Here is a 16,538-nt window from a genome sequence, read left to right as displayed (position 1 = left end):
GATTGAATTTAGGTCAAAAGGTCAATGTCAGATTACACCTATTGATGCTTGGTCAGTAGATGACCCCTATTAGTGTTTGGGTCAGTATGTCATGATAAAAAATAGATGACCTCTCCTTATGCTTGAGTCAGTATGTCATGGTGTGTTCGAAGGTAAACACAAGTGATATTCGTGGATTCGACTGTATCCAGATCAAATAAAAATAGGGTAACAGTCATTGGTTCATTACGAGTTAGGTAATTATGTAAGTACATGTAGTACCATTGTTTGAATAATAATTGTCTCGTATTAATACATTTAACAGGAGGGTGCGCTGATAAGCAGTATTTAATCAAGTGCAGGATATACAATGGTTGAGATTAAATTTACAGCAAAAAGCGCACTTGAATCACTTTCTAAAATGTTATTTATGATGTCTGGCATTTGAATAACACGTTAAGAACATACCACAAAATGGATACTCTAAATACAACCGTTTTAGCGAAATTTAAAAGTTCTATCATTGAAATGGTACTTTTGGAGATTATCTTATTTATATTCCAAGTGAATACCGCGCAACTAGCCGTGATCAACCGTGAAACATATCGGAACTCGAGAGATTCATCACGCCTCACAAATAATGTGGAGTCATACTTGAAAAACCTGCGGCATTCCAGGCGCTATAAAGAATGGGGACCGGTTATCGCCGGTCAATACTGTGCCACACGGCACGGTGGATGCTGTCCAAACCGCGTTGACTCTTGCTTCGTGTCAATTCTAGACACCTTTTGCTACTGTGATGAGTTTTGCGACCGACAGGGAAGTGACTGTTGTCTCGACTTCTGGTCCTTCTGTAGGGGCATGGGGCCCACCACAACGCCCAGTAACATTATTGGTAAGTATATATGGCTTTATTTAGTCAAGGTGGGTTTGGGTTAGGACTTAAAGAATAAAAATGCTACTTTAAAAATGCTACTTCATCTGTATATAAAATTTTATAAATCGAATAAAATTCTTGTATTGAACAATACTTTTTCACATTATTCAACAAGTTTTACAAATGATGTGTAAATCACTAAAAGCTGTTCCAACACTCGAATGAAAACTCATCTTTCTTAATTATGATATTTTGGTTTCGTGACCTTTTATTTAACATCATTCTGTGTCAGATGTGGTGGCCATTTTGAGAGTCCACGTGAAGCGGGTGCCTTTGGTGTTTGCTTCTATTTTATTTCGTATTGTTAGATCGTCATTGAACTGCCATCGATAACAGAACAGAACAGGACAGAACATTTTATTAGACTTATACAGTTGTAAAGCGTCTTAATACGTAATTGATACATAAATTATGTCACCTGTCTAAAAGTATGGTAAACTAAAGAAATAATATGTACAAATCAAAGTCAAGAACTAAACTTTGTTTTAAGGTAGGCTTTCTTAGATGTGTAGTTGCTTTTCTTTGGTATTTGTTTTTATTGTATACTGTTTTACTCTAGAGTATTGATAAGCTTGTTTATTTAATGTATATGGTAGAAAAAAAATGTAACAAATGCGCCAGAATGCACCGCTTAAGACTAACATTTGCTGTAGAGTACCTTTAAATTGAATTCCGATGCCAAAAAGAAAAAAATGTTGATGTCAAATTGTATGAAAGCCGCAAATAAATACATCTGATTGGCCCCACAATGCCGAAATTTTGTAAAAGAAGAATAGGCTGACACGCAGTTGGTCTATGTGAAGGGAGTCACGACTTACACGCGACAACAGATCGATGAATATCATTTATTGTTAAATCGGGTGTTATGTTGCTTGTCATCGACCCCGATCCCCCACCACCTCGCTTGGTACGCCGGATTCAGACCCATTTTTGCGGTATTCCCTCTGTAGAGCTTAGGAAAGCACGAGCTCCACTTCCACCTCTTCAATTTGCTCATTTAGTCCTAGAAATGTTTTGCTAATCGGAATGGGGCATGTTCCGATTTGGCCGTCGTCAATTCTAAGAACAGCCATTTGCCGATTCAATATTAAAGCGAAAACTGATGTTATAAGAACCGCAACTTTATGCAAAAAAAAAAAATCATCTCAAAAAAACTATATCAGCTGGTTAAAGCAAATCTATTTCATGACAATATACAAAATACAACATATATTTTATTCTGAATATTTAAGGATATGATCGGAAGCTAAACTCTTCTTCCGTAGAAAGCTTTTTAAAGTTAAGTGCATTTATAAATGTTTCAAAATACGTCATACATTATTATGTCGTTACGGAACTAAACAAATATGTTGATATTTTCAAAGAAAAAATATGAAAATCTATAAAAATATAATATACATTATATAATAATGGAGTGAAAAGGAAAGAAATTGTATCTGTGTCTTGCAGTTAACATGTGAATTTTGAGTCACATGTAAATCAGCAAATAAAATTGAACTTTTGGTATGATGTAGGAGTATACGGTAGAAACTATTTTCGAATTAGTAAAATCAGAACATTTCCATTAAAAAAAAACTAAGTTGATAGCTGTTCCAGTAACCAGCGAGTGTATTGTTGTAAGCATATGTGTTCTATTGATGTTAAATAGAGGACAGGTGAGCATAAATTGACGAACACATTCGACTTCCCGACAGAGACATGCCTGCGAAGGAACGATGTTCTTAGGAAATATATCGTGCTTTAATTAACTGCAGCCAAGTAATAACATTGTATGAGAATCTGTAAGTGGTTAGGGTCAGTATTATAATTACATAGGTAATGCAACAGTATTGCAACATTTCTTTTGAGATGTTGTACCGAATCGGCAGATTGTAATGTATGGGCAAGTGAGTTCCAAGCCCACATGGAGGAAGGAATGAGAGAATTGTATTGCAACGAGTTTTTACAACGTATAAGGAGAATATCTGTGTAGTTTCTTAGATTGCATCTAGAATCGTTTGGACAGACAGGAAGCATATTTCGAATGTATGGCGGATTTATATTGGTTTTTATTTTAAACATAAATATAAGCTTGTGGTATGATCTTCTTTCAGAGAGGGTCTGCCAATTAATGTCATTATACGGCTTTTTGTTAAGACTCCTGTCTTTGCACCAGTAACGATTCTTGCTGCTTCGTATTATATTTTGTCTAGATCGACTGCAGTGCAGTTTTCAAATAAAATATCGCCATACTCAAGTAGTCCAATAAAAGTCATAAATTATAAAATATTTCTAGAGTTCTACGATCAAGTATATATTTAAGTGTGCGTAAAATGCACCCATGCTTTCTCTTTTATGTAATCGATATTGAATGACCAAGAACAATCGCTTGATAGAACCAAGCCAAGAAGTTTCTGTGATATATTTTCAGTAATATTATGATTGAGCATAGTCAAAGGGGGGATGACGAATCGACGAACTTACCGTGAAACGATCATAGAATTTTTAAATGAAACTGACCAGGTATCTGCCCGTTTACAAATGTTTTTACAAATTAAACCTGATATTATTGAGTTAACACGTATTCTTTTGATGATTTTTTGTTCGCCCTAAAACTTACAGACATCCTTTGTGTAGCTGTATTTAACCTTTTATTGTATGTAGACTCCAGCACTTTTTTAAAAATGGCCTGCTTGAGCATGATGATCTATAGGGCATATCTCATCGAAATGCAATTGAAACTAAATTGGCTCTATATGGTAGGGTATAATATGCACAAACTTTCGGTCACAAACTACATGTACATTCGTATTGTATTTTTCTATAGCGCACTTAGTTGACTCGTCATGTAAAATAGGCATTTTATATAAAATGTAAGATAAGATCTAAGATAATGATCAGAGTCGCTAAAAAATCTTATGCAATCATAGGTCTAGTGTGAATGGGACTCTACCTTTAAAAAAATCAAGTAGTATTGTAGGAATGGTGATTAAATATTTTGAAAATTTCGGATTGAACTTAAAATATCGTTGTTTTTAAAAGAAATGCTAACTATTATTATACTGCACTGAACGGATGTCTAAATCAATACTCATTATAGATAGATTATTAAATGGACTAGACACCAGATGGTCCAAAAAACGGCAAATACATTATATCCACAAAACAAGCCATGAATCGTCCATTCGAGCTAGTATGAGTCCGATAATACATCATTTTACATGATTAAAAGCGAAATTTTTTGTCGTTGTTACAGCTGAATGTGTCCGTTTAACAGAACAGCTGAATGTGTCCGTTTAAAAGAAACGCTAATGGTTTTCCATTTTATAGTGTGTATATTAAGCATGTGAAAGCCACGATATTAGTACAGATACATAAACCGACGCTATTTTTGAAATAAGTGGGATTAAACAAACCCAGTATATATCGTAATTGTAAAACTACGCAAAAACTGCGAAATATACATGTTTCGTATGCGAGGGATGCATCATTAGTTCAGATTCAATGCGTTGTACACAACATTTTTTTTGACAATTTTCTTTTTTCTTGCAATTGTATCATCTGGTGTCTAGTCCCTTTAATACCCATAGCATCGATCAATTGTTAATAATACTTCCTATCGAAGATAGAATTAAGGGAAATCAATTATAAACTCTTTTTTTTATCTTAATCGTAGCTTGAATTTTGGATTAAAAGGGGAATTCCCTACGTTTGTTTATGGATAAGAATTTTAAATGTGTGTTATGGCTATACGTTTTACTACTTCATGAACACTCGAAAGCAATGGCGATTTTAGTGGCATGGATTTTATTTTCAATGGGTATGTACTGATGTTTTTGTCAAATTCGCCGAAAGTCTTTTGACGAAACTTTGCTACGTAAAATACAATAAAATATGAATATAAATTAAACATCGTTTTTGACATTGAACTTAACCAGTTTAAACAAAATTGATTTAAAGACACTAAATATGAAATGAGTTCATATACTGCTATTCTCATCGGTCAATCATAAATATATCAGTGATAAATATCAGGGCGGGTAATCGACCTGCACCTTATCATTCGAAATGTAAATTAAAAACCATAAATGAAATGCTGCGAGAATTTAACTGAATACTAGTGATTCATTTGATTTTGAACTTTGTAATTAAACTTGAAATTTAAAATGACACTACATTTCTGGAGAGTTAACCAACAATAATTCTTCCTTGGACAAAAAACAGTGAGAAATAGCAAAATGCACTGCACTTTATCCTAAAATCCTGGTCATTTCACGTCGTTTCAATTTCCCATACACATGTAACTTTTGTTCTAAAATGAGTTTCTACTCGACGTAGGTACCAAAAGATGTGGAAAAATTAGGAGCAGGTTCATAACTTTATTTCCGCTTCCATTTTATTCTTAAAACGGAGTAATAGTTAAAAACTCACATGTTCACATCCAAGATGGTCGGTTTTTATTTACATTTCGAATGGTAAGGTGCAGGTCGATTACCCGCCCTGAATATGGAATGCTTTAACTATTATGTTAATATCGAGCGGTAGTGACGGTATATTGATTTGCTTACTTTGCATATTGCTTAACAGTACGCATCTCACACGACCACTACAACCACCTTTGAATAGTCCAAGTTTAATATGAACCATTCTGGACGAGAAATTGTTAAACTTTTAAATGAGAATGCACACCAAGAATCCCTTGCCTTAATGTTTAACTATTTAAATTTCGGTTGTTGGTAAGGGGCGAATGTCTATAGGTTGTTCTCATAATTAACGCCGCTGATAAACACATATCAACTATACAGTTATGCATTATTAATAATGTATATCCTTTTGAAACTTTCAGCTATCAAACTTTGCAATGCCGGAGCAGCCCCACATAGTGAGTATTAAGAAGATCTAAGTATTTCATGAGCTTATACTAATACTTTGTTGTTTGCATTGTTTTGCTTTTCTCTCGTTGTATATCTTAAAATCTGTTTTTTTTACAGGTACGCCGGCTGTGCCTTTTGCGGCAAATCGAATTCTTTATGCATGCCAATCTTACCGATAATTTAACATTTCGTTTGGTTTAGTCGTTTTTTACTTTTGTAGACTGTTACCACAAGTGTCCAGACGGTGACAAAACCTGTATCTATACGCCCGGTGTGGGATACCACTGCAGATGTAGCGCAGGGTGGACTGGAACTAACTGTAACGTGATAGGTACTTGATTGGGCGTTATTTGTACAATTTCAATTCAATATATGAAATGCTTTATTATAACACTCATTATACTTATTATGGTTTTAAGCTTTTGATCAAATGACACGTTAGTTACACACCCAAAAGCAAGTTTCAGGTTTCAAGATTTATTACAAAATAATCGAGTGAAGTTGCATGCATGAGATTACCATATAACAGTGGAAAAGTATTTGCCACCCCCCAAAAAAATCAACAACAAAAAAACAACAACAAACAAACACAAAAGTATAATATAACGTAGTGGAAACATATAACAACCGTTTACAGAGTACTTTAATGATCAAAAGGAATCGTTTATATATGTGACCACTAATACATTCTGGAAGGGTGGTAATTCTGAAGCAAGAACTACCAACTACAAAAATATAGCATACTTGATTGAAAATGTTTATAAGCAGGAAGTGCGTAACCACGACCGCCTCATAGAACCGACTTCAGCGTTATTCATTTTTCAAAGTCACGTAGACATATTCAATGATCCCGAAGACCAAGATTTATACCTCAAAACCGTATATACCATGGCAAACTCACAATAACGACATATTTTTTTTCCTAAATTGAATGGCATCGATATGGCAATAACATAGGGACACATACACAAAGTCACATCACATAATATATCAATGAAATCATTTATCCCGACATCCGGACATACAACATACATAACAACAAACGTACTTCGAATATCACAGTCATCAATTGTATTGATTCATATGCATTGTCATTATAGTAACAATACATTAGAAAGTCTGATTTAATAGTTTGTATATAGTTGCGTATAATAATTTCATGACAGCAAAGCATTACATACGTTATTATTTTTAAAATTCATATTAAACTGTTTTATGCCTACGAAGGGAAGTATATAGAAGTCACATTATCTTTTTGTTCGCGCATGTGCCTGGTCGTTCGTTTAAATCGTCTTGTGATCAGATGCAACTTACTTAATTTATTCGAATTTCGATCAAATTTCATAGACATTAGAAGAAGCATGGAAAGATGAGTCCCGCATAAAAATCGTGCTCTCGCACCAAATAAGTAAGACGTAAAGGTCAATTGCCTATCAATACCATAAAGCAATTTCGGTGGCATTTGTCGCGTTCCTGTTACCATTCTTTATCTGTTTCCAGACTGCACGTATTCGAGTTACTGTTTGAACGGTGGTACATGCATTCCTAATGCAGGATTTACGTCCCATTCGTGCATGTGTGCAGGAGGATGGAAAGGAGACAATTGTGAAACCATTGGTATATGCTTGAAGATCTAAGACAAATCTTAATGCTTATAATTATTAATCCTTAATCTGGTAGCTGTTACAGCTTCTCTATAATCTTAGACTAAAACGTTTAAAAAATAAATAATTGATCGCCTATATAGCATGGGAACGAGTAATCATTATTGTTGACATGGTTTCGTAAATGCTTAATAATGCGCCACTGGTGATTAGTATTTATGAGTTTGGTTTTCTGTATGGTAGCCGTTTTTTTCGAATCGAACACATTTATTCCTTCTTCGGCAAAGAAACAGAGGCAACATCAGCAAAATCATATCACTAAAGATATCATTTAAATTATAAATCCTGTCATCCAAACGAATATCACAGTTATCAATTGTATTGATTTATATGCATTATCATTTCTAATGGCAATAGCAATGCATCACAAATAAACAAGACTGATTATGCGTTTTATAATTTCCACGCAGCGTAACATTGTCTTTTTGTTTATCCGTATCCATAGTCTTGTGACCAGATGAAACCTACTAGATTTAATTCAAACTTCACTCAAAATTCATAGACATTAACATTAGCATAAGAAGGTGCATAGCATTAGCGCTTAGATCGTCTAAATCGGTACATTTGTCGCGTTCCTGTTACCATTCTTTATCTGTTTCCAGACTGCTCGTATTCGAGTTACTGTTTGAACGGTGGTACATGCATTCCTAGTGCGGGATTTACATCCTATTCGTGTATGTGTGCAAACGGATGGATAGGAGACAATTGCGAAATCATTGGTATGTACATAAAGATCTACGACAATTTCTAATGCTTATAGTTACTAATCATCTGGTTCCTGTTACAGTATACTCTATAAGCTTATACTTAAACGCTAAACATCATTTTAAATTGTTAATCCTCTAAATAGTGGATTGCAGCAATGGAGTAAAAATCCTTGTCGAACCGGTTTTGTTATTGCGCAACTGGTAATCTTATTCCTGCTTTTGGTTCGCCGTATTTTGTTATCAATTTTGAATTTAATACCTAGTACGCTTGATATTCTTTTCAAAATTTCCGTTTGAAAAACAATCCGCTGCCGGCAGTTTTATTCAGTCGTAAGATGCAATAAATAGTGCAATGATAACGATCTATTTGAACCGCTCTTTAAATGGCTAGAGAGAACAGTTACAAACTATTTGTATTTTTTCATATCGTACCTCAACTTATTTTCCTCTCTACGAAGGCTACAACCCGAATCTCAACTTATTTTCCACAATCTGAAAGTCACGTCAAACGAGAACGATTAAAACATATTGTATTTCTTTTCAAATTAATTTGCACTCTCTAAATGTCACACCCAGCGAGAACGGTTACAAACATATTATATTTCTTTCAAGTCGTTCCTCAAGTTACGTTACATTCTCTGGTCAACCAGCGAGAGCGGATACAAAATGTAATTCCTTTATGTTGTAGTATTTTATTTCTACTCTCTAAAGTTCAAGGTCAACGGAAATGATTACAAAACTATTGTGTTTCTTTCATGTCACATCTCCATTTTTCCACAGGGTTTGGTTTGCGAATACGGTTTCAAACATATTGTATTTCTTTCATGTTATACGTCATTTTTTCCACTCGGCTGACGGGAACGGTTACAAACATATATTATGTATTGGGGAAATTTTACTGTATAATTACGTATATTTTACAGATATAGACGAGTGTGCTAGTGACCCATGTGTGAATGGGACCTGCTTGGACGGGGCGAACAGATTTTCTTGTAATTGCTTTCCTGGATACACTGGTACTGTTTGTAACGAAGGTATTGCCTTATGTTTAGTATTTCTTCCTTTCATTCTATTCCTCTCTTGTTTTATATACGCCCATTTAAAAAACGGGACGTATGATTGTTTTACGTGCGGCATACCATCGGACGGGTATTAGGCGCACTTGCGGTGTCCAGTTTGTTGTCCGCTCAATAACCTAAGTATATGTCCAGTCTTCACCACATTTGACCAGAGAGTGTATTGCCATACTATCTTGGACAAGTCCATTAACTCGTTAAGTCACTAGCGAGATATCGCCCAGAATTACTTAAAATTGGTCTTTAACACTAAACTTGGTCAAAATGTGTATAGAAATGATATATTGCACAAGTTCGTTAACCAGCCTTTTCGCTTGAATAACTTAAGAGTTATCAATACTAATCACCCGTTATTTATACGTATAACAAAAAATCGGTCTAGTCCGTTCAAATTCTTTAAAAGCCTCTTTCCAATCACCACCAAATTTGGCCTGAATGTGTATGGGCCGAATATGTTGATCAGGTTCGATAACCAGTCATGTCGCCTCAGTCACTCCAGAGTGAAGACCTTTCAATTAGCAAATTAATTTATGTCTTCTCTCTCAATTTGGCTTAATGTACAATCACTTATCACCAAAATTAGTGGCTTGAAGTTATGACGGGTGTATTTCGTGACATTTGTCGTTCTCGTTTTTGTGTTTTGTTCAAAGAAAATCAGTTTAGGTATTATCATAGTCTTTGTGTAGTCATACGGTTTCGTCGCTATGAAATACCTTTGTCTCGGCTATGCCTTAAACACGTTCAAGATATACACATGCTACGAATGATGATACGCCAGAAAGGCCAATATATTTGGTTCTAGTTATAGCCAAGATATGTTCATTGGTTCTCTGAAAATGCCGTAAAGAAACTTAGAACATATCTCAAAGATAAGTTCAAATGATATAACGTATATACATAAATAATTAAATTACCCACGTATTTTACAAGGTTCATATCTCTTACTTTTTCGCTAAAAGTATCGATGGACAGAAAAGACAACAAAACTTACGGGCGTTGGTAACCGTTTGCAGTGCTGTAAATACATTGTTATCAATTGGGTGTAGCTATAGGGATCTCTCGTATATACACGTAATGTACCAATGCTCTGACAAGTAATCGTCAGCATTTTATGGTAACCTTTTTTACTACAGAAATTGACGAATGTGCTGCGCCCTCGCCTTGCAAAAACGGTGCAACGTGTCACGACCTCATTGCCGACTTCCGGTGTGAGTGCGTGCCCGGATACACGGACAAATACTGCTCCACCGGTAACGTTTTACATTCAATAATGTCCATACATGAATACTGAACGAAAGACGTAAATGTTTACTATTGTGTATATACAATAGATTCACAGTGGTTTTGCAGACCGTTCAAAAGCAACATCCACTGAATTAACATAAATCATGTATTGCTTGTTTTCCAGACATCGACGAATGCGCGAGTGATCCTTGTCAAAATAATGGCACGTGTCAGGACCGCGTGAACTACTTCGAGTGTCTCTGCCCCGTCGGCTACTACGGCTGGTACTGTGAAACGGGTAGGTTGTGTTAGAGTCACATCCATTTGTATCGAATGATGTTTTATTTCATGTCAATAGTGTACGCTTTGTTACTACCGATAAATCATTGTTTTAATTTCAGCCTCGTGTTTACGATTTGAAATGAATTTCAATAGTTTAAAATAATGTTTTTTTTTTTTTTTTTTCTTTTTTAAATTAAACACAATTGATCATACCGATGGTATTATACGAACGTGCGTGAAGTCAGCCTGTTACTTGTGTAGTACCGGCGCTTTCGAAACACTTTTAGTGCCATCTGAACGTTTCATGTTTTGCGCGATAGAAATACCAATAAAAACAATAATGTGTACTTTACAATCATCAGCGACATGCCAACCGACCATGGCAGATGTTATCTTCTTACTGGACTCCTCTATCAGCCAGACTGCACGCGACTTCCGGAAACAGCTTGACTTCATCAATCGGTTTGTGGACCACGTGGTCGTCGACGATAAGAACTTTAGGGTAGGCGTGGTTACATTTTCGTCTAAGGCGCAACTTGAGATTAGCCTCACTGACTACAACGACAGTGTCACACTGAAGGAGGCCGTCTATAACATCACGTACCGGTGGGTGCTAACCTAGACCATAACATCTACGGAATCATATCAGTCATTGTTTTAAAATCGTGGCCCGTTCTGCTGAGTAAATCAAACGTCAGTTCGCAAAAAGCTTTAATAAAATATTAATGACATCTTTTCCAGCGTCTCGACGTCAAAATTCCGTAGCGTTGCAAATAAATAGAGGATATTTGTTTATTTCAGTGTAAAATCGTTTTTTATTTCACGAGTGTCATAGAAAAACATATTTTCACGAGTGGCGAAGCCACGAGTGATAATGTAGTTTTTTTATGATCACGAGTGAAATTAATTACGATCTTACACTGAAATAAACAAATTTTCTGATTATTTTATGCTTATTTTCGGAGTTTTATTATTTTTTTATATTTATTTCTGAATTATCCCCTTTTTTAAAGGGTGGGCTTTACGCCGTTACCCGTGGGGTGCCCCTCATGCATAATTATAACTGTCAACTTTTCTACTTTCGGTTTGCTGAGAAATAGTTCTCTGCTATTCATTATTATAGCTTAATATTCGCTCGTGTTTTATTGCAAAGCTTTATGAACAGTAAACAATGAAGTATTATTAGTGCACATATGTTCCAAAAAATAATGAAAACACTTTTTATTTTAAGATGGGCATGAATACATAACCAAATTACTACGCCGCGATTTAAAGAATGAAAATTTGGAAGGTCAAATGTGTTAGCAAAACAAATGTGGATACTCATTGGATTTTAACCATTCTTCTTAGTTTAAGACTGCATGTACGCGTGTTTTTATAGTAAGTTAATATTCAGTCATCTTACTGTCAGAGACCAGTCTGTTTCGCTTTCCAGATAAAGTGTAAATGTCACGCTAGTTTGTTGAGGTGTGGGTGGGGTAAAAAATATCGGATTTATCTGTAAATTGTTGTGTGAATTCTCTAGGAAGCTCATTTTACGTACTACAACGGTTAACAGTTCAAAATACATTTGAACGATGATATAAAATTTTATTTATGTTCGAACAGTTGTTTTTGTTTGTAATTTGTTTGGTATGAAAGCAAATGTTCGAACATTCAGCTTCAAAGATCAGTTAAATGTTTGATAAACGGGATAACAGGTAATAAACGGTAAGTTGTTAATTTCCAATTATAAATTTATTTAAATTTATAAAATATTTCTTTATTATTTTTAACATTTTTTTGACATAATTTACTGAAGTCCAGTGTTCTGTTTTGACATGTAACAACAAAGGAATTTAAAAGTAGTTCTGAAAGTTGATATTTTCACTCCTTATTTTGCAGTGAAAATATCAAATTGATATTTTCACTGTTGTTATTTCACTGTTAAAACCACATATTTCATCGTAAAGCATGAAAGAAATACCAATTCAAGTTGAAAACAATACAAATTCAAATCAATTCAGTGGGGTATCGACACAGAACGCTCGTTTTCTCCCTTACGTCCTCATGTGATAAAATAGCATTGATTTCGCAGTGAAAGAACACTTAATATCGGATATATGAAATGGTTTTACACGTATTTCAGTCCAGGCGGAACGTTTACACATCTTGGGTTGGAGACGGTCACCCAGCATGTCAAGGATATATCACCGAAGCGGTAATAATTTATAAAGCAGATTCTTCTCATTGGTTTGCGTTTTTTTTTCGAAAAACAATCATCAAAACTTGTAAAGATTTTAGCCATTCTATATGACAACGCTAAATCGCGCCAAACTGAACGTAAACACCTATCAGAAAAAGGGCGAAAGCATGACATATTAATTTTGACGACGTCCACTTTGGCGAAAAAATATTTGACGTGTTTTAGTCCTTTATTTCTGCGCGAAAACAGGACGAAGCTGTAACTTGTCACTTGTTTGAATATTTTCCGCGGCGGAGCAAATGTCGAAAACTCGTTAATGTGCTGCTTAAGTTTCTACCTTCTGGTAGTTTGCTAAGTTTAAGGCAAAAACAGCTTAATATTTGGCCACCAACACGAAGGGTTCGCTTTTATTTTGAAGCCTTTTTCGACTCGTTTTTTCCCTTGCTTTAATTTCACATGGTAGCTTTTCAGGAAGAAGCGAATTCGTAAGCAACAAATAACAGCAACCAGCTTCAACAATTTAAACGCATTGTATTTATAAATATAACAAAAAAATTAAAATAACAGTTTGATTTGGATATTAATTAGTTAGCTCAAGTCTCCAACAGGATGACGTGTGATACAACTGAGTTTCAAAAGTGTGCAGAGTACTTTACAGATATATAGTTATTAATAGTTTATCGATATATGTTGTCCATAAGTAAGACATCACACAATTAACGAAACAGATTGACATGACTTGAATTGCCTAGGTTGTTTGCGAACACAGCGAAGCGGTACGTGTTCCTACTGACCGACGGCATGTCCACTCATCGCAAGCGCACCCTCGAGGCCGCGACACAACTCAGGAAATATGTCACAAAGGTTTTGGCTATAGGTAAGGTTGCAAATCTTTATCAAAAACATCATTACATATATATTTGGCAAAAAAAAACATGAAATCTAAAGTTGCATGCAATTACACACACACGCATACACGTAAACACACAAGCGAGTACGCAAGCCCGCTTGTCCGCTTGCCCGCTTGCCCGCTCGCCCGCACACACAACAAACTAAACACGCACACATACGCACGTACACATACACGCACGCACGCACACACAAACGTACACACACATCCACACACAATACATAAAAAACAGGCACCGCCCACTCCCCCCCACACACACATCAATTTAAGTGTTGTCAATTGCAATTGCGCAGGTATCGGCTTGGAGGTTTCTCACAAAGAGTTGCTGGGCGTGGCCTCCCCGGGCGACGAACGGGCTCCCGAGTACGTGTTTTCCGTGCACAACTTTAATGCCCTTTATACAATCATACAGCAACTGGTCGCCCTCACATGCGACGGTAAGGTGTAAACGACTGATGCGATCAATTTTGATTAAAATTACATCCCGCTATTACTTATTAATTTCCTCTGGCAAACAACTGGACGGTAGGCTTTACGATTTTTCTCAAAATGTTACTTGCAAATGCAGTTAAACATGAATCTCATCTGCAGAAATGTTACGTCTTTAAGCTTCAGCATGTTAGTAATTATTCAATGGCATCATGTTTGGATTGTAAGATTGAGCAGACTGATAGTTTCTGCTTGGCAGCGAAAAGTATTTCATTTTTTTCAAACAAAGCTATAGCATGCTAATAAGAACCCTTCCCCGACTTAATTTGTCCAATTGATATGTTATGACAATAAAATTGAAAGAATATAAATAGAATACACGAAAATACACTATTTTAGGTTAATATTTTTTACATACGAGTTGCACCCCAAGTTACACGCCATTTAAAGTCAAATCCTTGAGTCGCCCCTGATGATGTCTGTCTTAACATTTATTTTTTGAAATATGGCTTGAATAAGACAATATTGTAACCTTTCTTCCATCTCGGTTTAATGTGATGTTACTATTGCCCATATACATATACTTGTGAGTAAAGCCATTACAAATGCCTTAGCTTTTTTTCTTTCAGAGTGTTTATGGAATACATCTAGTGATGTAACATTTCTTCTGGATATGAGGTCAGGAATCAGTGACCTTCACTTCAGCCAAGCAGTAGATGCACTTACTTACTTACTGTCAGACACCCTTAATAAAAACTATAACGTCACAGTCCGTCTAGCTTTGGTCTCGTTTGGCGATGAGAGCGTACAAATTCACCGCCATCTGACAGACACGGCGACAACTGACAGCTTGATCCAATACATACAGACGTTGACGGTGAGTCGATCGTGCGAGGGAGGAAGTGCCGAATTGTGTGGTTCTTCAAACATCAACACACTAGATTCAGCACTGCATGACATAGAACAGGGGATATTCAGTGAAAGTAAAAGTGAAACACGTCAGACTATTATCCTGTTCACGAATGGTGATCTCCGCATCCCTACAGGGCCCAATTCGACCCATGCCCGACTAAAAGAGTCAGGCAGGCTGGTGTTGGTGGTGGGGGTTGGGGAAGAGTTTGAGGTCGGATCGGTTCAAGGGCTGGTTAGCGATCCCGCCTACGTGTTTGTGTCTAGGTCAGGGAGTTCATTCAGAAATTTGGACGTGATTGCCACGGAGATTTTACACACCTCGTGTGAACTTTCGAATAACTTTTGAAAGACTAATAATGGTTACACATATAATACTGACATGAATTGTTGTATCAGCAGGTTGATGGTCGGTCTGTATGATCGATTATATTTATACATCTCATGAACAGAATGGTGAACGTAAAAATACTTGACATTTATTGAAAAGATATAAGTAGAATAACGGTTTATTTATCTGTTATTCGACTGTGTGTTGTTTTAATTGTCTATTCGGATTTTGATTCAAGAATGTTCTTGCAACAAGAAAACTATTCTTAATTGTGCCATCGTTTAAATACAGTAACACTTGTGAAGCAGTAACATACAAGTTTCTAAAAGTAAATATCATGAGAACTTTATTGATAACTAGAAAGCTTCAGCTAGTGTAGACCCTATTCGTTTAACCTATATCTTCTTAAATATTTTTTAAATTGAATTATTCTTGGTACCCGTATATAGGATTGTACAAAGAAATGTCATTTAATAATTCAATAATGCCTAAACTGACATGAATATGACATAGACATGACCATTAACGTATGATACAGACATGCATTTCAAAAGAGAATTGCTGACTCTGATCACTTTCCGATCACTATCAATAATAAATGTGTTATAGTTGATGACCGCCTATAATATTCTGTAATGTTCTCAATGATATATGTTTTCGATTATGCAATAGCTATGATCAAGAACAAGGAAGTTATTGCGCGGGCGCATCGGCGCCCGGCGCATATATTGATGGTTTTAGAAGTGTCCCTGGTGCAATGGGCTTGCGCATGCGGCGTTTTAATTGTTTTGATCGCGCATGCGCCGATTCTTACCGTCCGCTCTCGGATTATTCCAAATCAGTTCGCTATTAGACTAGTTCCTGTTCGATTTTGTAATAGAAGATAAAGATTGGTAATCTTCTAATATGTGAAGCTTTGAAAATATATGGCAAATTAAAACCAGAGACTTTTTTAAATAACTCTTTTAGAGAAAAAATATCATAAATGCACGGTTGTTGAGAAAACTTCTCTTTTTTATTTAAATATTTTTACATAAAAGAACAAACCACGA

The 16,538-nt window shown here is 35.7% G+C and overlaps 1 protein-coding gene across 1 annotated transcript; it reads left to right on the top strand.

Annotated features, from left to right (window-relative positions):
- Positions 1–507: 507 nt before the first annotated feature.
- Positions 508–16,063, top strand: LOC128215105 (von Willebrand factor A domain-containing protein 2-like). Its single transcript, XM_052921828.1, has 12 exons — positions 508–874; positions 5,990–6,100; positions 7,270–7,386; positions 8,036–8,152; positions 9,064–9,174; positions 10,350–10,466; positions 10,625–10,738; positions 11,085–11,328; positions 12,851–12,922; positions 13,660–13,784; positions 14,111–14,254; positions 14,876–16,063. The coding sequence occupies exons 1-12, from the start codon at positions 508–510 to the stop codon at positions 15,502–15,504; spliced, it is 2,268 nt and encodes a 755-aa protein (XP_052777788.1). The 3' UTR covers positions 15,505–16,063.
- The last annotated feature ends 475 nt before the right edge of the window (positions 16,064–16,538 follow it).

Source organism: Mya arenaria, chromosome 13, assembly GCF_026914265.1.
Source record: "Mya arenaria isolate MELC-2E11 chromosome 13, ASM2691426v1".
Taxonomy (NCBI): Eukaryota; Metazoa; Mollusca; class Bivalvia; order Myida; family Myidae; genus Mya; species Mya arenaria.
The sequence above is the reverse complement of the archived record's forward strand: the minus strand, read 5'-3'. Positions and strand labels throughout refer to the sequence as shown.

Excerpts from the sequence above, each read along its gene's own strand:
- LOC128215105 (XM_052921828.1), top strand. The coding sequence starts at position 508 with ATGGTACTTTTGGAGATTATCTTATTTATATTCCAAGTGAATACCGCG. Across the intron at positions 7,387-8,035 it reads AGACAATTGTGAAACCATTG|ACTGCTCGTATTCGAGTTAC; the intron begins GTATATGCTTGA and ends ATCTGTTTCCAG. Across the intron at positions 13,785-14,110 it reads CACAAAGGTTTTGGCTATAG|GTATCGGCTTGGAGGTTTCT; the intron begins GTAAGGTTGCAA and ends GCAATTGCGCAG.